Source organism: Boleophthalmus pectinirostris, unplaced genomic scaffold (assembly GCF_026225935.1).
Source record: "Boleophthalmus pectinirostris isolate CB_2022bp ecotype Guang Dong unplaced genomic scaffold, ASM2622593v1 HiC_scaffold_8, whole genome shotgun sequence".
Classification (NCBI taxonomy): domain Eukaryota; kingdom Metazoa; phylum Chordata; class Actinopteri; order Gobiiformes; family Gobiidae; genus Boleophthalmus; species Boleophthalmus pectinirostris.
This window is the reverse complement of record NW_026571515.1, coordinates 15,756,009-15,780,704: the sequence shown is the minus strand read 5'-3', so window position 1 is coordinate 15,780,704 and position 24,696 is coordinate 15,756,009. Positions and strand designations below refer to the sequence as shown.

Sequence of the window (24,696 nt, the reverse complement as noted above, 5' to 3'; positions counted from 1 at the left end):
TAAAAAATGCTTAATTTAGAGCCTTAGCAACAAAAGTGCAAAATATCAAGTCTGTAAGTAAAATAAAAATACCCTTATTGCCCTTAAAACAAAAAATTAAGTGCAATCGCCTTATTACTTAACTGGTGCCAGTCATGGAAACAGCTTGTGTCAGGTCCAGGGCACAGAGCCACATCACTTCCTGCATTTTCATGGTGTTTTTACATTTGGGTTTGGACATTTTGAGTTAAATAAACCGTTCAAATAAAAATAACAAGGGATGTGCAATTACACAGACCAAGATGCGTAATTTGCCATTTACTTGAGAAATAACTACACTTAAAGCGGCTTTGTCAATTGTTACGAACACAGACGCTCAGAGCAGTCGACCATTTTGACTCACTACACTCTTGGCAAAGTTTGGGCCAATCAAAATGGATGGAGTGCATGCGTTTGGTGGACAACAAAGTTCCTATTGGACACTCATTTTCCCTACGTCATAGGATAATGCCAGAAATATTGTATATCATATATGACACCGTCGGTCTGGAAGGGTTAAGCTCTGTGTTAGTTTGTCTAAGTCTGGTGTTGTGTTGGTGGGACTCACATTGTTCCTGAAAGAATGCGCTCTGATGGGGTCTTCTGCAGCGAGGGAGCAACTGCTGAGGATGATGAAGACCAGGATGAGGTTGGTGAAGATGTGATGGTGGATCAGAGTGTGACAGCCGACTCGGATTCTGAACACAAGATGAAGAAAAAAGAAATGTGGATTGAAAAAAATAGCAGTTTAGGTCACAGCAGTATTGGAGCTGTACTTTAATCATAAGTGATATTATACAAGAATGAAGTAAAAGTAGTAAAATACTGTACTTAAGCATACATTTTTAGGTATCTGTACTTTACTTAAAAAGATTTTACAATTGATACTTTTTACTTTTACATTTGAGAGGAGATATCTGCCACTTTCTACTCCACTACATTTTTTTAATTTTAGGATTGAAAAGTGAAAGTTATTTATTTATTTTTTATTTTATATAGTTTGAGACCTCCTGAAAAGGCTGAGAGGTTTATTTTTAACACATAGTTTGAAAAAACATAATAAAAAAATACAAATAATAACAGTAAGACAAATTACAGATTCACTTGTTTCCGTTGAACAAAATTCAGCACAATTCTTTATCTAAATCACTACATTTGAAGCTTTCTTAGACCTCAAAATCTGCTTTACTTTTTACTCTTTAAGTAAATTTTTAAACAGGCACTTTTACTTTACTTTTACTGAAGTAGATTTTTTTTCATGTGATACTTTTACTTTCTCTTGCTCTGTACTGTACTTTTACGTAAGTAATAAAGTTTAGTACTTCATCTAAAACTGATTAAATAACATTATGTCAACAGTTTTTTTCTATCCTGTCATTCTTCTTGAAATATGATGCGATAAAAGTTACAAATTTCAGTTGTGGTTAGGTTATATTGTTTTATTTACCTCTTAAACAAATATCCTAAATAAACGACTGCATACTGTGTATTGTCTTATCGCCATGGTAACCTAGAGGTACATACGGGTTTGTTTTGCTGAGGCAGAAGAAGGCGCTGCCCTCTGGGATTGGGACCACCTTCTCTTTGGGCGGAGCCAGGTCGGTCATTTTTAACTGCACTCCTCCGTCTGGGCCAGAGTAATGACAGATAAATACATTTGTAAAGTGAAATATTTCTAGATTCAGCTGAAATGAACTCACCATCTTCTCCTTCAACTATCTCCTCTTCTTCCTCATACTCAGTTTCTTCATCAATGTCCACCTGGTGATTAAAACAAGAATAAAGGTTTGAGATTTCATATGATTTGATAAAGAACTACAAAAATGGCGGCTCATTCACGCACTTTGACCTCTCCCTCTGCGGCTTCCTCCTCCTCCTCCTCTCCTTCCTCCTTCTTCTTACTGTAAGCACAAGTAACAAACAGTAAAAGTGAAATAAAAACATTAATTTCAGTATTTGTCTTAGATTATTTTATTATAAATTTGAGACTGACTCTGTCTTTTTGTCTTCACTGTCTCCTCCAGCCAGATTATCTACAGCAATGGCCAAGAATACATTCAGGAGGATGTCTGAGTTTCTTATAAGAACAATAATTCAATTCAGAACAATGAAACAATAAAATAAATGTTTCTCAATATCAATATAAACTATTTCTTACTGTAGGCCTTTCACATTAACACATTTACTAGAGATAAACTGCAATAAACAAAAATATTGAAACTACTTTATGCCACTGACACAATTATAATAAAGTAATATAATTCCAATAAACAAATTTTTAAATATACAGAATCATTAAAAAGCCTGAGTTGAAACAAACAGCAGAATGAAGCGATAATTAGCCACAGAAGTGATTTATCCTCTCCTCTACAACTCAAATCTTAGTGTATTACAACAAAAATAACAAAAATCTCCCAAAATTTGCTAAGAAAAACATTGAGATGCCAAAATATATAGTTCTAACGATAAGTCAATATAGTAAAAATCAAGACAGACCTATCTGACTGGTTTAAATATATTCAGATTTCAAGAAAAGTTGGTTATTTCTGCAGGTTTATCGTCTCTCCTTTTTTTTTTTTTTTTTCAGTTGTGCAGTCCTCTGTTTTTAATTGTTTTATTTATTTATTTATTTTTATGGGTCTATGGGACTTATGGGTTTTATTTATTTGTTTTTTATTATGTTTTTATTGTATTAAATTGTAGATGTTTTTTTATTTTTTCTTCTATCTGCAGCACTTCTTATTCAAATTAAAACTCTCCCCTTGGTCCTTATAAGGCAGTTCCTGTCTCTGTCCCATTGGAGGATACAGTTTCCGCAGATGAAGAGAATCACAAAGTAAACACAGACGATCATTCCCGGGAACACTGGGCCTCCGTACGCCATGATCCCATCGTACATCACCACGTTCCAGTCTTCTCCTGTCAGGATCTGAAACAAATGACATGGAGGATTTAAATACAGTGGTAAGTACAATGTTTATGTTAATTTATAACTTAAAAGAGAAAGAGGAGAGAGATATGGAGCAAAAATATGAAAATGGAATTCAATTTGATCACACCTATATATGTTGCATTTGGAATTTGCAATGCCTACTTCTGCTGATGACAAGATTAAGAAAAAAGATACTTGGACATGAATAAATAAATACTTAATGTCTATAAATCATATCAGGTTAGGCCACAGCAATAACTATATTCTTGCATTTGGAATTTAAGTATTTACATTGTATTTTAATAAATATTCTACAGAGGTGGGTAGTATTTACACTTTTACTCAGTTACATTTACTTGTGAAACTTTTTTGTACTAATTCTTCTTGCCTCTTCTAATATTTTCTTTCTTCCTTCTTTTTTTTTTTTTTTGGATAATTTTTTCTTTTCTTTACATGGGGGAGAGCCAATAAATCTCACAAAAATACGGGGTACAGAAAGCATAATAGCAAATCCACAGCAACAAAACAAAGTCAATTTAACATGGTCAAATAAACAAAACAATGTACCCCAACAATGTACCCCTAATTTTTGTTTCAAGTAACAGTACTCATACTTAATAAAAGTTTGGTCTATACGTTTATAATTTACATGATTTAAATGTGTGTTCCTTGTACTGCTCCTTCAGATATTATTTAGTTTACCAGATACTAGATAATTTAAAAAATGTAAGGTAGAGCAGTGGCAAAGGAGAAATAAGGTAGAGCTGTTTAATGTCATACTATGGAACATTCCAGGCAGAGCAATGACGTATCCACAGAAACAAGAAGGTGAGGGACCCCCAACCAAAAAGTTGTACACCTTTAAAATGTTGTCCTTACTATTAAATCACATGTTATGTCCAGACAGTTACTCTGATTTGAGTTGTAGCTTCCCCAAATACTTTAAACTCTTACTTGAGTAATTTCTTGGACCACTACTTTGTACTGTTACTTGAGTAATATTATTTAGTTTACTTCATCGTCATCCACATTGGGTTCTCTTAAGTGTAAGCATAAGAAGATTTTTTTCACACATAAAAAATAAAAACAAAAACAAGATCTAAAAAAACAGAAAGAAATACTATTTTGAAGTAACATTACACTTACTTGAGTACAATTTCTAGCTCTACCCCCCTCTGATATTTTAATAACAGTCGGGTATTAGTAGTCGGCATTTTACCTGGAAGCATGTGAGCAGGGCCTGGGGAAAGGCATCGAAAGTGCTGCGTTTAGTTTGAGTCTCGTCAAAGTTAAACTTTCCTCCGAACAACTGCATCCCGAGAAGAGCAAATATGATGAGGAAAAGGAAGAGGAGCAGCAGCAGCGAAGCAATGGACTTCATGGAGTTCAACAGAGACGCCACCAGGTTTGACAGGGCCGTCCAGTGTCTGAGGGAGAAGAGGTGTGAGACAGTTTTATAATAAATTAGGATTACAGTAAAATACTTTAATATCTATATAATGAAAATGAATTATGTAAGCTAAATAAAACTACTCAAGTTACTAGGGGTGTAACGGTACATGTATTTGTGCTGACATGGCATGGTATGTTTGGTTCGGTGCAAAGCTGTGCACGAGTGATTTGGTATGTTTAAATTTTGCCACTACATGTGCAGCTACATGAAAGGCGTGGCTCTTTAATATTCATGAGGGAACTCGTCCGTGATTGGGTTGGCACGATTTCCCACAGCGCTTTATAGTTAGGGCAGACGCCTTGACAACAATGGCCCCCATCTTGACTACGTCCCTCCTCACAAAACTAAGGTCGTTGTGCCCCGGCCCTCACTCTTGCCTTTTGCCAGCACGAAACTCCTCCCCCAAGCGATATTTTCCACTGTTGGTGACATTGTAACTGCAGCAGATCTGCACTTACTGCAGACAATGTGGACAAGTTGTTTTTTTCTGGCCAAAAATATGAAGTTAGTAACTATTAGTTAATACTGAAACTGTTAGTGCTGCGCTTTACTTTTTGAAAAGTTTTGTCTACTGTTTACAAGGAAAAAATTATTTTTTACAATATTTCACACATTTGTTGCTTATTTGAGAATATTTTATTTAACTTATTAGTATTACTAAGCAGCACTTTGCATTTATTTTATTTTCCTCTTTGTATAATGTTAAAACTAATTGTTGGTTTAATAAACACACAAATAAACAACAAGCAGATGGTTTTGCATTTTGTTCCCATACTGTACTGAAAATGAACCGAACCCAGTTACACCACTACAAGTTACTGTAATTGAGTAATTGGGTTTTGGGTAATTGCTCTTTTTTAGAGTAGATTTTTTCTAGTATTCTTAATTTGGTGTAACAGTAGCTCGGTTGGTTGAGTGTTCATCAAAGGTTAGTGGTTCAAATCCTGTCATTGTGTCCATTTTAATTGAGCAAAATTCTAGCACATAATTGTACTTCATTAAATTTCAAATAATAGGAGTTCCTGAGTACAGTATCGTCTCCTATATTCAAATAGTCTCCTATATCTTTTCCTCTCTACACCAACAAACACACATAACAGCAGTTTTTTGTGTAGCATTTTTGTACTTTTTACTTTCATTTATGTAACATTTTGACAGCAGACAGCAGTACTTGTGATTGCGTATATATTTTTAGGCATGTAACTGGTAATAGAGTGAGAGTTTCTCACCGTGTGACCTTGAATATTCTCAGCAGTCGGACACAGCGCAGCACGGAGATGCCAAGGGGGGGCATGATCTCCAGCTCCACGAGGATGGTCTCCATGATCCCTCCACACACCACGAAACAGTCGAAGCGATTAAAAAAGGCCACGAAGTAATGAGCCAGACCCAGACTGTACATCTTCAACAGCATCTCCACAGTGAAAAGGGACAGCAGCACTTTGTTTGCAATGTCTGAGGAGGAAGGGAGAAGTTTATTCGTAAATATGACCTATTTGTGTCCCCAGATACGAGGTAAACATATTAAATTATTAGGGGTGTAATGATATCCAAGTCTCACAATACAATATCATCACGGTATAAACCTCACGCAACGATATTTATTGTGATATCGTGGGAAAGCTCACGATATGGTGGGGAGGCTCACGATTAGGGATGTAACGATATCAAAATCTTTCGGTACAATATTATCTTGATATACATCTTATGATATTTATTGAGATATTTTGTGGAGGCTGTGAACAAAACTGTGAATATGCTACTTTTTCCTCTTAAAATGGCTTGACAAGACTTAATCCAAAGAATTAAGTCTTAAAGGTGCTTAGAACTGTTATTTCTTCTTGTAGTCTGCACTGAAATGGAGCAAAGAATCATGGTCTATGTAGTTCCCTCTGTCTTTTTTTAGCTATTGCTGCACCATAACTCTTAATTTAAGATTTCTTAATTTTAGAAACTTGTAATTCAGTATATTGTGATGGTCATCCTGATTCAAGGTGATAATCTTGTGCCCTCATCTCTTCTAATCGCATGTACCCAGTTGTGTGTCAGTGGGGAAATGATGAAAACTGAGGTATGGTTGTAATTGTTGATGAGCCGAATCTAAAGAAACGCTACAATGACACGTAGATGAAGAAAACCTGGCCATTTTCTCATTTTTCCTAGAACGGAGCCTGCCGGAAGTTGTAATTGCATCTTTCCAAATGTCTTCCTGGTCTGTGACATAAGCGTAAAAGAGCCTTTTTGTGTTTTGGTTCAAGATGATTATCCAATCAGAAAGCAGAATGAGGCTCACATGTGTCTCTCATTTGGGTTGCCAGGTTCAATGCTGAAATCCAGTTGGTTTAAACCTAAAATGCTGCTCTCTGATCTGAACGGTCACTACCTAAACTCCAGGACCTTCAGTCAATCAAGAATCAGTGCTAGTGCAGCCTCTGTAGCTCAAGGAGGGAATTCTGGAGGTTCTGATCTTTCACATGAGGCCTGTCCATGTACTGAGAATGAGAAACAAGGATCTGTCCACTTTGCAGTTACTGGCAGTCCAGGGTCAGTTGTTATTGTAAAACGTTTTTAAAACAGTAACAGACCACATACTCCACCTAAAATGAACTATTAGCTCTATTTCCATCAAACAATAACATAAACAGATTCATGTTTTTATTCCTCCTATTTACATTCCTTTTCATATGAAAGTTTTATTTATGATAGACAGACTACGCTCATACCTTGTACTTGCGTGAGCCACTCTGGTTGGTCATAGTGCTCTGAAGCAGACAGAGAAGTGTTCAGAAAAACCAGAAGAAGAACGAGCCAGTAGAAGGTGGTGGACTTCACCGCCGTGCGACAGTTTCTGCGGCACACGCGGTTCCAGCGGCGGAAAACACGACTGTAGAAGAAATAGAGACGAATCAGTGAAGATTGGGAGAGAAAGAGTTTGAGATGAATGAACTCACCAGCAGGGGATCTTCATCATACGAGCGCTGGAAATAAAGAGAAAAAAAGTGAAATGAACATTTGAAAGTAGAAAAGGAACAACGCTGAAAAATAGTCAATGGACATCTATCTTTTACAAGTTTGCCCCAACACAAAACACAATGTACTACGTACTGTACTACTATTACTGTACTACCATTACTGATACTGTTGGGCAAGTTACTTCAAAATTGTAATGTGTTATTTTTTTATTACTTGTTACTGTCATTTCAAAGTAATTCGTTACATTACAATATTACTGTATTTAAAATATAAGATATAACACGACTATTGCAGCACTTTAACTTCTCACCATAATAACTGTTCCTGATTGTCAAATAACAATCAGCAAGCAAAGATGCAGAAATTTTGTGCCATATATGGACTGAACCAGGACTAAACCAGGACTGAACCAGGACTGAACCAGGTCTAAACAGGTATAAACCAGGACTAATCTTGGACTAGGACTTGGAATCTACGACCGCACAGAGAGAACCCCGAGCCCATGGAGCAGGGTGTCCGCAAAACGCGATCAGGCGTCAGCTGCACCTTGCCCCATGGAGCGTGGAGTTCTGCATCGGTCCTTTTGCCCGCAGTTACCCAAAGGTCTACACGGGCGCACCTCCTGGCCCGTCCTGACATTCGGAACCGTAACGATGGCGTTTCACCTCTGCTTATATCGCAGTGATTTCAACAAATTAGTATGAAGAAAAACTAAAAACCCACCACTTTGATCCAGGTTAAAAATGTATTGTAATGCACATTACTGACATTTGTACCGAGTAAAATATTAACATTTTTTTCCCTGTAATGCATTACTGCGTTACAGCAAAAAGCAATGGATTACAGTAATTTGTTACTTTTATAATGTGTTTTATAACACTGATTATTGAGTCTTACTGTCACTGGTATTATTTAGGCAACCATTTTAATTACAGCAGTTTTTAGGGACAGATATGTTTTCTTTTGTTGTGACTCTCTACATACCACAGATAAACTTTGCTTGCTTGTTATGAGTACATGAATGCAGTTACCAGCAGGCCTGACAGCAATTGTAATGCTCCTCATCGATGTTCTCTGTGTTTTCTGAGCCCGTTTCACTCGCTGGTAAACTCGCTGCACAAGAAGAAAACATAATACAAAACATAAGCAACATAAATAAAGTTATCAAAGCACTTTACATTTGACAATTCTGCTTTCACTCATGTTGCTTTTGTTTCTCCACAAATCACATTAACACATTCATACAGGCAAAGGGACGAACGATACATGGCTCAGCATACGATTTTATCACAATATGGCGATACATATTTTGATATATTGCTCTTTTTTAAGAACCAAATGCATTTTAACAACACTATTTCTTTGTTAAACCACCACCTGCATGAACTTTATATGAAATACACGAGTTTTAATCATCAAAACAGTAAATATGTCAAGTGTATTGCAGTGTATTGTATAAGCAACAAAATTATAGTAAAATACTCCTGTCGATATAGTGCTCCATCACCAAGTTTAGTATCACAATATTTTCGATATTTATGCCTTGCCACTAACCAAAATTAATGCAGGGATTGAACTAGGGATGCACCGATACGATACGGTTAACTTATAGCAGTGCCGATATTGAAATTTGTGATGGATCGGATTTCGGTTCAGTCGATATCGGTTCAGTGAATATCATTTGGTCTATAAATTTGTGTTTAAGAAGATTTACTGGACAATGTTGGCCCAAACACCTCATAATATTTTTCATAGTTTCATAGTTTCACAGTATTTTTTTTTTTTACTACAAGAAAATAACATTTATGTTTACAAAACATTTACATTTACTTTATTTAGTCTTTGCCCTAGTATTGGTTGATATCAGGTATGGGCAGATACTTAAAGCCAAAGTATCGGCATTGGCATCGAAACAGAAAAAGATCCGTATTGTGGGCAAATCTCTATCGGCTCAATATAATGACTCTTACACATTATTGCCAAACTGCTTTAAAAAAGAAATCTCCCTCATCCATTAAAACAGGTCATTTTATGTGAGACAGGCCCAGATTTTATTGGCACATCTCTATGTTTAGACTCGCACACTCGCAGTACAGTTAATATAAAAGATGATAACGTTACAGAAATAGCTCAAACTCACCGTGAGTCTCATTGGAGTGACTGAACCATCCGAACTTTCCTCTCTTCTTATCAGACAAGTCGCCTAAAGAAGGATCTGACAGACACAAAACATTATAAACACTGTTAGGCAAGTTACTTCAAAAACTGTAATGTGTTATTTATTACTTATTACTGTCATTTCAAAGTAATTTATTACATTATAATTTTACTGCATTACAATTTTTTTAAATGTAAAACATTACATGACTACTGCAGCACTTTTAAGTTACTCTCATCAAAATAACTATGCAAAGATGCCGAACCTTTGCGCTGTATGTGGACTAAAACTGGACTAAACCAGGATTAAATCAGGACTAAACCAGGACTAAACAAGGTCTAAACCAGGTCTAAAGCAGGATTGAACCAGGACTAAACCAGGACTAAACCAGGACTAAACCAGGACTGAACCCGGACTAAACCAGGACTAAACCAGGACTAAACCAGGATTGAACCAGGACTAAACCAGGACTGAACCAGGACTAAATCAGGACTAAACCAGGACTAAACCCGGACTAAACAAGGTCTCAACCAGGTCTAAACAAGGACTAAACCAGGATCAAACAAGGACAAATCTTGGACTAGGACTTGGAATCTAGGACCGCCTCTGAGAGAACCCCAAGCCTGTAGAGCAGGTGTCCGCAAAACATGATTGGGTGTTGGCTGGGCAAAGCTCCGGCGCTGATCCTTTTGCCCGCGGTTACCCGATGGTCTACGCGGGCGCACCTCAGGGCCCGTCCCAACATTCAGAACGGTCACTTTAGCGTTTCACCACTTCCGAATTTTGCGAATTTGTATGAAGAAAAACGAAAAACTCACCACTTCAATCCAGGTTAAAAATGCATTGTAACACGTTTCTCCCAACACTGATTATAAACCTGATTTGGGCTTATTTTAGCACCGGTATATTCAGACTGGGGTTACTACAAAACACAACTCCAGGTATGTTTTGAGGAGCTAACAGCGTTTTAACATGGCTTAAAGCTCACAAGAGTAAGTTTTGTGTAATATAGGACCTTTAATCAGGTGTAGCAACCAGAATTAACCAATGTCTAAAGCATGACTACACAAGGTCTAGCTCAAGCCCAAACCAGAAGAAACAGCTCTATCCCAAATACAGAACAGAATTTCAACAGTTCTAACTCCGAGCCAGATCTAAACCAGGACTAGACCCTTTTCTCACGTGGATTTCCATCTTCGTCCAGTTCGTCCATATCTTCTGCCTGTGTTATCCAGTCCATGTATCCACACAGGTCCTCCTCCATCTGCTGCTTCTCCCTCAGCTTCTGGAAGTCTCCTCGAGCCTTGGCCTTCTCTCTCTTCTTTACTGAACTCTCTACAACAAGATAATCAATACATATGTCAAATGATTGTTCATATATGATCTAATGTTTAAATTAATTATCACAAAGAAGCTACGAACCCACTGAGGACTCCCAAAACCAGGTTCAGGACAAAGAATGATCCAAAAATCACCAAGCTGACAAAGTACACCCAGGGCAATTCAAAACCTATGGCATCATTCATCTGGAGAAAAGATAAACAGGATAAATAAAAGATTAAGAAAGTTAATTACATAATGTTCAACAATAATTCATGCTGTTATGCTTTATTGCAGTGGTTCTCAAATTTCTGAGTTCCACCAGCTCTTAATCAGGTCATAGTAAGACTATTCTAGCCCTAAAGTTAGGCCCTAAAGACACTGCACATGTCAGAGTTTACATGTGTAACCTCGCGAAACCACACCGCACTGGCTCTGTGTTTCTCAATGGGAAAGACGATCAGACTTGACTTGGTGCGTACAGCCACTTTTAACAGGTCTACAGTGAAACTAACCAGCTAAATAGGCTTGTATTTAGGCTGACACACGTAAGGAAGTTTAAAGCACACATTATTTAACCTGGGCTCCTTCAGACAACACATACCTGCGCCAGGAACATGTTGTGCTGATGGTAATAGCACGAAAAAGTTTTTCTATGTATTTTGATGCCCCTACGCTCATATAGAGCTTCAAAAATAGGCTGAATACACACTTCTCCAATACTTTACAAATATTGTGAGTTTGGTCACTGGTCTCTCTGAGTTCAAAATGCGGTTACAGTAACTCTAAAATAAGCTATTAGAACTGTGGAGGAAATTGTGTACCATAAGAAGGAGCTACCACTGCTTTATTTGAGCTTTATTTATTAATGGTCACAGTCACAGCCATTCCAGTATTTTTATTCCCTCTGATTGGTTAATCTAATAGTCTCTGTTCATATAGTATTCATAGTAGCGCATACCCAGTAGAGCACATCCGTCCAGCCCTCCATTGTGATGCACTGAAACACCGTTAACATGGCGAAGAAGAAATTGTCGAAATTTGTTATTCCTCCGTTTGGCCCCTCCCACTTTCCCCTGCATTCAGATCCGTTCACAATACACTGTCTCCCGTGGCCGGCAAACGCACAGGGGACGGGCTCATCCTCCACGAATGTATCTGCGGGAGGAACATAGCAAAAATAGATTATAATACACACAAGAATATTGAGTATACCGTCAGGAAAACTGTCAAAATGTTGCATAAGAAAAGAACATAAACTTTCTGTATATTTTCTTATATAAGGGTCAACAGAGATATTTCTGTAGCCATATCATCTTGGTAAAGCCTGAGCTCGTCAAATCTCAGAATCTAATCAGGGCTGGGGCTGGTTAGTACTTGGACGGGAGATGTGGGGCACTGATGGCAAATTTAAAAAAAAAAGTTGTTGTGTCCTTAGGAATATGTGTATCATTCTTTCATTCACTCAAGACGAAAAAAATAAGAATTTTCTTCATTATTTGTCTCTAAAACCAAAATGACAAAATGGATAATGATTTGTTTTTTTCAGTTTTTGATTTTGTGAAAAAATGGATAATGGATGTTTCCCATTTCCATGACTTAAACTGTGATGCCGGACTTTCGCGCCGCATGTGGACTGAACCAGGACTGAATCAGGACTTAAACAAGACTAAATCAGGACTAAACCATTTTCTGTCCTGGTCTGGTCCCAGTCTCAGTCCTGGTCTCAGCCCCAGTCTGGTCTCAGTCTGGTCCTGATCTCTGTCCTGGTCTGGTCCTAGTTTCAGTCTCGGTCTGGTCTGGTCCATCTAGTCCCAGTCTGGTCCTGGTCTCAGTCCTCTGGTCAGTCAGTCCAGTCCAGTCTGGTCCTCAGTCTGGTCTCAGTGGTCTGGAAGTTCCTGTCAGTCTAGAGTCCTTCCTCTAGTCCTAAGGACTTGTTCAAAAAGTAAGTTCACAAGGTCACTTGATTATTGTTATCGGGAAAAAAAATATAAAAAAAATATATCTGTCATAACAAATATAACCACAACACAAGAAACCAGCTGTCATCTGTGAAAGAGTCTATTATTGCCAAACTTCACCTGTGGCGGTGTAGTAGCAGGTCCGGTGCATGCGTCCGATGAACAGCTCCAGTCCGATGATGGCGTAGATTATAATAACAAAGAGAACCAGAAGCGCGATGTGCAGCAGAGGGACCATGGCCTTCATTATGGAGTTCAACACAATCTGCAGACCTGAGAATGTACAGATAAATCAGGAACAAACCAGGTCTAAACTAAACCAGAACTATCCATGGTACGATAATTACTATATTGATTTATCATTCAATATATGAAAGCTGCAATAATATTTTTCTGGGGTCAATATCTTTCTTGGATACATTTTCTTTGCGCTACTGGGAATTTTTTTGGTTTTTTTTGGCTATATGAAAAAATGTATGCTATAAAAGGTTCAATTAATAACTTCTATGACTCATTACAGATGCAAACTAACTGCACTATAGAAATGTAACAATACCCAAATTTAGATATTTTCACAATAAGCATCTCACGGTACGATATTTATTGCCATATTTTGTGGAGGCAAACGAAACCGTGAATATGACACTGTTTTCCTTTTAAAATGCCATGACAAGACTTTGGTACTTGTAACAGTTATTTCTTCATGTAATCTGCAGTGAAACAAAGGATCATGGTCTATGTAGTTTCCTCTGTATTTTTAGCTATTGCTGCACTATAACTATTAATCATAAGTAGAGAAACTTGCAAGCAATTCAATATATTGTTCTGGCCCACAATATTATTGTGAGACTTTTGACGATACAATATCACGATATGTCGGTTATTGTTACATCCCTCGTGCACTGTGTCACTTTTCTGCAGGAGGGTCCGTCATCTGTTTGTCTCCATGCAGATTTTTGTGGAATGTCCCACTGTGGCATTAATAAAATCCATCTTGCATTTACTCAATAACATGGGTTTTTATTGACATGGCACATTTCAATGACGCTTTTCAATGCATTGTGCCTAAACTTAAAAAGTGAAATTGTGGGAAAACTACAAGAGATATTAATACCATTTTTGCTGTGCAAGTAGAACTTGTGGACCTGTACAACATACATTTGAAGTCTTGGTTCTATCAGGTTCTATGCCAAAGTTATAAGCGGTTTCAAGTTTTTATGCTCGCAAACGGCTTTTCAGCGCCTGTGTGAAACTTGTAACTTGTCCCTGTGGTGTCACCTGCTGTTTCCATAGAGATAAATAAGTGCAATGCCACACTTTGGAAAAATCCTGGCAATACTTCCATAGAAAGAAGATGGTGTTGTATTCTGCTATTTATTTATTTCATTATTGTACATTTAAAATAGTTTTGTGGTGTATATCTGCTCCTGGGTTTTTGTGTTTTGTTTATATATATTTACTTCAGCAGTATATTGTACTTCAAAATTTACTATAGTACTTCAAAATTTACTACCGTGACAGGTTTTGTATGCAGTAGCAGGACTAACGGCAGTCGTGTTTGTAGTAATAGTACTAGTACTCACTGGGTACACCTGATACAAGTCTCAGAGGTCTCAGGACTCTAAAGGCTCTGAGGGCCTTCACGTCGAGTCCTCCTGGTTTCCCCGGCATGTGATGAGTCTGCTCCCCAGATTTATGGGTCATGGTCTCCAGAACCACACTGAACAGTCTGGAATATAAAACAAACATACAACAAAGATAAAATAAAACTTAAATTATAGTCTCTAGAACCACCCTGAACAGTCTGGAAACATGAAATAAAGACATATTTATTTGCCTTTTATTTGCCTTTTCACAGTTTAGTTTAGTCAGTAGTGTCGGAGAGGATGAAGCGGACACAGGGAGCACTGGACCACACACAGGCTGGTGGTGGCTGTGTTTATGTCTGTCAGATATTATATTGAGTTGTTGAAATGATACAAAGTGAAGCCAAAGGGAGCTGCTGTCACATAAATACAGGCTCACATAAAGAGTTCAGGGCTACATTATTATACACGTACTAGTATTTGGGGTCTACGGTGCGACCTTCATAACATCTGCACAAACACACACACTCTGGGATGTATAAAAACTTATTTAAATTAAATCAGCTCCAAATCACAGAGAAGTAAATGCAAACAGCATATTAAAGGTGCACTGAGTAACTTTTTGAATCTGTGTATCATTCGTTGATTCGTTTTTCAATATAAAACCAAAAATAACAAAAAAAAAATAAAAAAATTCTTCATTATTTGTCTCTTGACTTTTGTGCTGTATATGGACTGAACCAGGACGGAATCAGGACAGAACCAGGACTAAAACAGGACTAAACCGGTCTCAGTCCTGGTCTCAGGTCCAGTGTGGTACCAGTCTGGTCTCCGTTTCAGTCCTGGTCTCAGTCCTGGTCTCAGTCCCGGTCTCAGTCCCGGTCTCAGTCCCGGTCTCAGTCCCGGTCTCAGTCCCGGTCTGGTCTGGTCCCGGTCTGGTTCCTGCCTGATCCCGGTCTGGTCCTGGTCTCAGTCCTGATCTGGTCCCAGTCTCAGTCCCGGTCTGGTCCTGGTCTGGTCCCGGTCTCAGTCCCGGTCTGGTTCCGTTCTCAGTCCCGACCTGGGCCTAGTCTGATCCCAGTCTGGTCCCGGTCTCAGTCCTGGTCTGGTCTCGGTCTCAGGCCTAGCCCTGTTCCCGGTTTCAGTCCTGGTTTCAGTCCTGGTCTGGTCTCGGTCTCAGGCCTCGCCCTGTTCCCGGTTTCAGTCCTGGTTTCAGTTCTGGTCTGGTAATGGTCTCAGTTCTGGTCCTGTTCCCGGTCTCAGTCCGGGTCTCAGTCCTGGTCCTGGTCCTGTTCCCGGTCTCAGTCCTGGTCTCAGTCCCGGTCTCAGTCCCGGTCTCAGTCCGGTCTGGTCCCGGTCTGGTTCCTGCCTGATCCCAGTCTGGTCCTGGTCTCAGTCCTGATCTGGTCCCAGTCTCAGTCCCGGTCTGGTCCCGGTGTCAGTCCTGGTCTGGTCTCAGTCTCAGGCCTCGCCCTGTTCCCGGTTTCAGTCCTGGTTTCAGTTCTGGTCTGGTAACGGTCTCAGTTCTGGTCCTGTTCCCGGTCTCAGTCCGGGTCTCAGTCCTGGTCCTGGTCCTGGTCCTGGACTCATTCCTGGTCCTGGTCCCGATCTAAGTCCTGGTCTCAGTCCCAGTCTGGTTCTGGTCTGGTCCCGGACCTGGTTTAGTCCTGGTTCAGTCCTGGTTCAGTCCGTATGTGGCGCAAAAGTCCGGCATCACAGTTTAAGTCACGGAAATGGAAGACGGCTGTTATCCATTTTTTCCAATTTTCATTTCATAATAATAATATCCATGGAGTAAAGCTGGTGACGGACCCTCCTCCAGAAAAGTCACACAATGCACCTTCAAAAAACCCAAATATTTCATAGTTTTATCATTTTTAAACCGTTCAGTGAGTCATCAGGAGTAAACAAGAACTCCATAATTAGAGAAAAAGTCAGAAATGGCCACAGGGTCCAGTCCAAACCAATAAGCCTTCATTGATTAATTATGATAATAAGTGTCTCAGCTCTGAAGCATGTAGCCCGGGGAGATGTGCTCATGAAGCTCAAACATTTACAGAAAAAAACAAACAAAAAAAAACTCAAATCTAAACTTGTGGTGGTAGAAGTGGTCAATCTTGTTACTTAAAAGTGCACTGTGCAACTTTTCTGATGGAGTGTCTGCTACCTATTTGTGGAATGTTCCTTTGTTATGATTTTAAAATATTCGTCTAGCATTTATTCATTACAAGCTCAAAAAATTGCTCAAAAAATTCAATAATTCCTTCTGCAAATAGGGTCGACTCTCCACAGATCTGAACTGTAATGTAGCGTAGTGCTGTATAGATCCATCCAAGACAAAGCAATAATATTTCCCTGGAGACAAGCAGGTGATTTTAATACTTTTACTTCTTTACGTTCCACCCTGGGACTTTCTTACCCGACGATGACGATAACAAAGTCGAGCAGATTCCAGCCGTTCCTGATGTAGGAGCTCGGGTGCATGACCAGACCGTAGGCCAAGATCTTCAGGAACGTCTCTATGGTGAAGATGATGAGGAAGACGTACTCCACTTGCTCCTGTAAAACACAAGACAACACAGAAAATTAGTAAAAAAACTGACAAAAACCAGGATCAAGAGCACAAACCAGAACCAAGATCCTTATGAAGAAAACGATTTGAACTTAATCTTAAAAAAACAGAATAAGGTAAAGACCAAAATGACACACACACACGCAAATTGTGCCTAGATTACAGCAATAACACAATATGGTAATGTGTAAATTAATAATATCAATTGTTTTGTAAAAAGTTAGATATTTATTCATCATCTTTTGTGTAAAAATATTGTAAACAAAACATCCAAGTTCATGTCTTTTGGATCAGGACTACAGCAATAAATTAAAGGTGCATTGTGTAACATTTCTGGTCCGGCACATGCTTGTCTCCTTGGAAATGTTACTGTTTGCCTTGATTATTTCACAGCATGGAAATAAACAAGTACATACATACATACATACATACATACATAGTAACAGTTCCTATTTTTAAGGTATTTTTGAGCTATAAAACACCTGTAATTGAATAAATGCAAGGCGGATATGTTTAATGCCATACTGTGGAATATTCTATGGAAAAAAATAACATCTCCATGGAGACAAGCATGTAGCGGACCCTCCACCTTAGAAGTTACATATTGCACCTTTAAATGCTATACCATAATTTGTTATAATGCATATAATATTGCAATGTAAAAGTCTGCATTTGGTTCTTTGAGTGAATTTGAGAAAGAACAAATCTTTTGTGTTGAGAAAAACACTGTCAACACAATTGCAAGCTCCAGATAAACCGTGTTTCATGGACAGTATAGTAATAGCGTGCTTTTGTGTGTGCGCGCGTGTGTAGGGGTGTGTGTGTATGGGTGTGTGCGTGTGTGTGTGACCCGCTGAACAGAATCTAGAGCATCTCTCAGATTAACTCTAATCTCTCTGTCTCTCCCATCACGGCCTGACTGCCTCTGCCCTGCCCTGTCTTCACTGTGAGGACCACTTCTAACACTACTATTCATTTAACAAGAAACATGAATATTTACAATGTGGCTTCATGGTATTTTGTGTTTTAGGAGAAACCTTTCTTCAAAATGCTAATTTTCCAGCACTGTTATTATTCTGTTCATGATTAATTCAATCATAAATTTGCATTGCAATGTGGAAAAAGATAGCTTGTTCATGAGTGAGGGGAAGATGGAGCGTGAGATTGACAGGCAGATCGGTGCAGCGTCTGCAGTGATGTGTTCAGACGTTCAGACCGCGGCGTCAAAAAACACCCTAGACGCCTCTATCTGGACGCCTTTGCACTGGAGTTCAGACTCCCCTGACTTACAGTATATATATATATATATATATATATATATATATATATATATATATATATATATATATGTATACTCTGCTAATGACACAGGTTCAGTCCTGGTCTAGTCTTGGTCTGGTTCTGGTCCAGTCCTGGTGATCGGCTCGATGATTGCGGAGTATATATTTATACTCCGCTAATGTTTGTGGCTCCCTGCTGACATTCTCGGGTCTTTCTCTTTCTTCTGGATAATAAAGTTGCTTCGTCCCTGATTAGTTGACGCAGTGTGCTCAACGTGAAAAGTCCAGCATTTTCAACTTCTGATGGCGACAAATTAGCTGCACATCTAGAGCGTTGATGGCAGAACGCTCAAGACGCGCCATATAGACGCTAGATTCACGCTGCACTGATGCCCGAAGACGCGTCGCAAAAACGCAAGACACCCTAGGCGCACATCCACATAGACTTTACATATAAACTGGACGCCTTGACGCCCTGGTCTGAACGGGCCTTTGAGAGAGAGGGTGAGGAGCTCAGTCACACAGGAGGAGCTTGGAGTAGAGCCACTACTCCTCCACCTCGAAGGCATGCGGAACAAATGCCTGGGGAAGGGCATTTGTTCCGCATGCCTCCTGGACGCCTCCTTGAAGAGGTATTCATGGGACTATATCTCTGGGCTGACTTTGGGGGCCCCCTGGAGGAGCTGGAGGAAGTGGCTGGGGTGAGGGAAGTCTGGGCCTCCTTGCAAAGCCTCCTTTTTTTTGTAAGTAATGTCATTGCAGTTACATCTGTGAGTAATTTTGTGTATTGTGTGTGTGAGGTCAGTCTCCCTGCTGTGAAAATTCATGCATGTGAATACTGATAATAGGCTTTAGAGTTTGGAGCCCGTTTAAATACACAGTTCCTCCTTTCTCAGTTTTAACATTTGAGTGAAGACTGAAATATGAACTGTTAAACTATTCCCAGAATTCTAGAAAATGTTTTAATAAAATACAGTGTGAATTTGATTTCAGTGTGAATTTGATTTATGACTCTAGACCTTCTGTTTCCTTGTTCTAAACTCAGCTTGTTGCCTTTTTATTCACTAACCCTCCACTGTAGCCGACATGTCCAGACTATCGTGACAATACATGCACATATACGAAAGTTGTCAAGAGAAGAAGAAAGTGGATATTAAAATGCATCAGTGATAAAAGCTCCGTGTGCAGAAACATCACGGCACTTGGAAGAGGCTAACAGTTTCTTTTGCATGTAGAGCTGTCACCTCACACTGTGCCGTCTCTGTGAAGGACGGGCGAGAGACACTCACACACACAGGACACCCGCGAGAGAGAGAGTTATCAGAGCGTGATCCAATCAGAGCTCAGCTGATCAACTCTCATCCTCCACCTGTCAATCAAACATAACACACGACCTCCGACCCCTGTGCTCTGTTATGGAGGAATAACACAAAGGGGAGGGCTTAGCTGTAGCATCACGAACAGCGTATGGACACAGAGAGCATCAACGATAAAAACTACAATTGGAAACATCCTCAAAGGAAACCGTATAGCATGGTTTGAGCAGTTTGGACATGACTTTTTTGGATCTTTTGTGAAACATGTTTAATTTAAATTCTAACTAAAATACTGAGGCCCACTAAAGGTGCACTAAACCAGATTTTCACACCACAGAAAAAGGAAATGGGTATTTAAGCCTAACTCTTCTGTAACTCTCCTAAACTCTTTGGCACATTGTTAATATCAACATGATTAAAACACAGACTGTATAAAGAGAGTGAGATGTCACCCATAGCTCCAGTCAAATGAAGCTCATGAGACTAGCAGTTAAAGGAACAAATTTGGAGTCAGGTCCATATTAGGAATAGGAATTTAGACAAAATTGAAAAATAAAAACACCAGGATCATGTAGAGCAGATTAATATGAACACAAAGACAAAAGATCAAAATGACAAGGCTCACTGCAGCAGTTACAGAGAAAAGGGCAAAATTTTCAACGAAAAGTCAATTGGAGCCATATAAATGTCCATTTATACTACTATATAGATCAGACCTGGGCATTGTACAGCTCCCAGGCCACATATAGCCCTTTAGTTGACTGGTCCGTTTAAGATTATTTGGAATTACAAAATAAACATATTTTATCATTTTACCTCATGCATGAACTAAAGCTGCATTGTTTTTATTTTAGTGGTGTTTTTTAAATGATATTTTTTGTAAGGCAACCTCACTGTTTCATTGCTTAGTCATAACATAAACTCTTGTCATGCTTATCAAAACAATGCTATTTACTGCTTTTTTAATAAAGAAATACAATTAATATTAAGAAGAATTGAGCATTTTGGCCCGGACCTCCACAATATTTTCTGTTACTTGTGTGGCCCCATGGAAAAAATAATTGCCCACCCCTGTTGTAGAGTCTATGGGTTCAACTCATAGAACTACAGTAAAATCTAGAAGATGAATCAAGATGCCATTGTATTGTTTTCAGTGGTCTGTGCTCACTGGCGCATTGTGCCAAAACAGATTTTTACTTCCGCATTACTTCCTGAATACTGGCCTTATGCTGAAAAATGTGACATCAGAAAAGTGCAGTTCTGACCAATCAGAGCGCTACCTGCTAGAGAGGAGATAGCGCGGGCTCAGAGTGGGACTAACTCTTACAAAGACAAAGCTGACTTTCAGGCATTTTGAAAAAAAAAAAAAACAACTCAAGTTCATATTGTAAAAATACAAAAAAATCCCTACAAAATCTGACCTTGAAAGCTGTCAATGCCCTGTCAGTCGAACACAGGCAGTTTGATTTCACTGCATTGTGCTCTGGGTGTGTGGGACCATTCTTTCTGGGCCGAAGCTCCCGGGAGCTGCTTTACCTACAGAGCGACCACTAATCAATCTCGCTCACGGACAGAGGGGACGTGTGTTATCCAGTTCTTATTATAGATCCATGGCTCAGGTGAACAGGGGTAGACCGGTTTAGTGCAGTCGACCGCTTTTGGTGCTTACATCCTGGTTTACAAGGAATAAAAATACAGCCAAATGCAGAGGACAACAAAGTGTTCTTAACTTAAACTTGAACACCTTTAGAACAGAGGACAGACCTAATCCGATTTTCTAAATGTTTCTGCTGGCCAAATAAACAATTTTGTGAAGCCCAGATAACATGACAACATTATATAGGCAATCATATTTAATACAGATTAGGGGAAGGTGAAATGGATATTGTTAAAATGCTGATTTTTGTTATAACACAGTGATTTCCTTGGTCTCGTCACTAATAAAAATGATCAGGTCCATTTGTGAATTTACTTAGATATTTGTCAAAAAGCACAATGTAATCAATAGGAAATATCATCCCTTGTCCCCTTCTGAGTGTAAGACATCATCACGTTCTAAAATCTGAAAACTATCAATAGAACTGATGTGATGGAGCAGAGGACTCACCAGGTCATGGTTTGTGGAGTTTGAGTCGTCCTCGGGGAAAGGCTTGGACACTCCCAGAGCCACACAGTTTGCAAAGATGGCCAACAGGATGAAGATATCGAACGGTCTAGAAAGAAGAGCTGAGGAATAATTCTGACACCAATACTGACATATAACATATATGGGTTTCATTTAAATGGCCCATATTACGCTATTTTCTGATCTATTATAATGTTGTTTCCTCATCACAAACAGACCTGGTGTTGAATTGTGTTTCATTCACACATGTTAAACAAACAAACTCTGCACATTTAACTTTGGAGATGTAGACAGACTAATAATAAATGGTTACTCAAACTCATGTGTGAATGAAAGGAAACACAAATCCAGATATGTTTTTGAGGAGGTTCCAACATTATAATATGTCTTAAATTCAGTTAATTAAAGTCAGTTTTGTGTAATACGGGACCTTTAATCCTTCACTTTAAAATGATATATATTAATGCCATAATTCTGAATATAGTATAATTTAATTTAATCTAACTAAATGTAGGTAATAGGGATGGGCATGATTAGTCGACTAATCGAAAACTGATCATTAAGAATTTCGTTGATTACGTTAATTTTTAATCGACAAACTGAATATAGGTTGCTGTGCGCAGCGAAGTGCAAGGAGACGAGGCTGTGTCTTACAGCGGCCTCACAGTCCCATCAGTATCCCGGGGTTTCATCATCGTGCATGTATCCTCCGAGTTACTGCAACGTAAAGAGCTGCACTAAACATGCACACGTGTGATTTCTGAAAACATGAACCATCTCCAACGCAATATAAACACAGAACAGACTCACCATCAGCACCATCAACATCCCTCTGTCACAGAAAGAACACTCATAATCCACTGAGTCATGTCCTTTACTCCAACAAAAGCTAAACCGCATCAGCACACAAGGAAAGAGCTGTTTTTATTATTTCTTTTCTCTTATAGTTTATGCAAATGAGCCATGTGGTTTTAAGTTTACTTTCTGTAAAACATAAACAAATGTGTCAAAGCTGAATTAAACACACTATAATCTGAAGCGGGCTGATGTGGCTCTATAGTGGTTCTGGTTTATATGTTGTAAAGTTGAGTTTATTTATGCTGATTAGTAACATTAATCATAGCAATAATACTTTGGTAACACTTTGATGACGATGTTTTGATCGTTAATACATAAAAAGTTTGACACAAATTAAAATGAATATGGTCCCTATTCTAAAGTGGTCTCTTTTTCACACTTAATTCATGTATTATGACATGCATATTAATAGTTCATATAAGAATAGGTAGTTGTACAAAACTATTCTTGGACAAAAATGGCCTAGTATCATACTTATAAGCAGTAATAAGGAGTGTATTAATAGGAAAGTGTTTGTAAATGTCTAACTAATATCAGAATAAGCTTATGGGGAATTAGACATTAATAAAGGCTGAATAAATACTAATTAATGACAAATTACTACAACTATGCTAATTAGCAGGTAGATAGATGTTAATAAGTGTACCCTAAAATAAATTGTTACACATACTTTTAATATAAAAACTTTAATGATGAATCGAAAATCAATCATTAATTCTCCCGACAATCAATTAAGAAAATTTAATCGAATGCCCATCCCTCGTATGTAATATGTATTTTTCCTTCAGTAATTGTAGGATACTTCCACTCAACGATGTGCAGAGCGGCCTGTCTGATGGGGTTGTTGAGTCGGAGGCAGAACAGGGCTCTGGGGGCTCTCTGCACCTGGTTTGTGCCTTGGACCTGGAGAAGAAACCAGCAAAAAGAACATTAGTACTATAATTTAGCCCATAATAATCAAGCTGAGACTAGCAGGTGCAGTTTCATCCTGTATTTCATATTAACTTTGCACAAATAGGGTTTTTTCACAAAGAAATATTGTTGTTAAAATGTATTTGGTTCTTAAAAAACAGTAATATATCATGTGTAATACATCGATTATCACATGTATTGCTATATCGACTTTGTGAGCCATGTATCGAGTATTGTATTGAATCGAGCAAAGAGTGACTCAGAATTAAGTTGTGTTTTTTTCTTATGGTTGTATCTTAAATCCCCCCTCACCTCTAAAAGCCCGTCACCCCCATAAGCCAGGCCCCTCACCTGTTTCTTGTGCGTCTGGCCCTTCCTTCTCTGTGTTCCAGTTGAACTTGTCGTAGAATGTAAAGTATCTGTCCTCTTCATCCTCATCCCGTCCGGTCCTCCTTCAGGATCTCCATCCAACTCGGGGTCCCATTGGTCTCCGCCCCCTTCCTCCTGTGGGGACCCCCATTGTTTCTCTGTGTCCCCGCCCCCTCCATCGCCGTCGCCCTCGCCCTCCCCTTCTCCTGCCCCCGGAGCAGAGCCGTCCATGCCTTTGGTGTAGCCATTTCGAACACCACCTGAACACAACACACAAAGAAAAGAAACGTTACTAAGAGCTCTTAAACACCACACAGAGAGTTGCTCAGGTGGTTCAGAGGTCATCTAAGTGATATTTTGTCGATGTAATCAGCAGTCCTTCGGGGTGCTGCTCTGTGAGAAGCTACACTAGTTAGATTGCATTTGATCTTTATTTTGACACAATCTGACCAGAAAAAGCCGACTTAGCTGGAACTACAACAGGTGAGATGATTTATGTTGTTAACAAGTCTCTCATATGTATGTACATTTACAGTCTACAGTCCTCCCAATCATTGACTATGGAGACTTAGTTTACAAATCCGCATCCGCAACACTGCTCCATAAGCTCGATGTGATTTATCACATGGCCATCTGCTTTGTCATAAGTGCACCATTCACCACCATCACTGCACACTTTACTCCTTGGTGAAGTGGCCTCTCTCCACACCAGCAGACAAACCCACTGGTTATTGTTAATTTACAAATGTTTAACTGGTAAAATGTTGTTCTACCTCAGCTCACTACTGCACATCCACAGCTCCAGACATCACAAGGTGGAACAGAGCATTTTGAGCTTTGGACATGCAGACAGACTGTAATAA

At 39.0% G+C, this 24,696-nt stretch overlaps 1 protein-coding gene across 1 annotated transcript in view; it reads right to left on the bottom strand.

Annotated features, from left to right (window-relative positions):
* LOC110154433 (voltage-dependent L-type calcium channel subunit alpha-1D-like) overlaps positions 1-24,696 on the bottom strand; it is a 58,253-nt gene that overhangs the window by 24,975 nt on the left and 8,582 nt on the right. Inside the window, 22 exon segments of the mRNA XM_055166139.1 lie at positions 587-716; positions 1,543-1,645; positions 1,719-1,779; positions 1,862-1,919; positions 2,012-2,087; positions 2,827-2,947; positions 4,170-4,377; positions 5,633-5,858; positions 7,127-7,287; positions 7,355-7,381; positions 8,408-8,489; positions 9,517-9,591; positions 10,717-10,852; positions 10,854-10,869; positions 10,957-11,060; positions 11,816-12,012; positions 12,936-13,088; positions 14,399-14,544; positions 16,821-16,960; positions 21,677-21,782; positions 23,355-23,455; positions 23,816-24,093. Of these exon segments, the coding sequence (XP_055022114.1) occupies positions 587-716; positions 1,543-1,645; positions 1,719-1,779; positions 1,862-1,919; positions 2,012-2,087; positions 2,827-2,947; positions 4,170-4,377; positions 5,633-5,858; positions 7,127-7,287; positions 7,355-7,381; positions 8,408-8,489; positions 9,517-9,591; positions 10,717-10,852; positions 10,854-10,869; positions 10,957-11,060; positions 11,816-12,012; positions 12,936-13,088; positions 14,399-14,544; positions 16,821-16,960; positions 21,677-21,782; positions 23,355-23,455; positions 23,816-24,093 (2,705 nt within the window).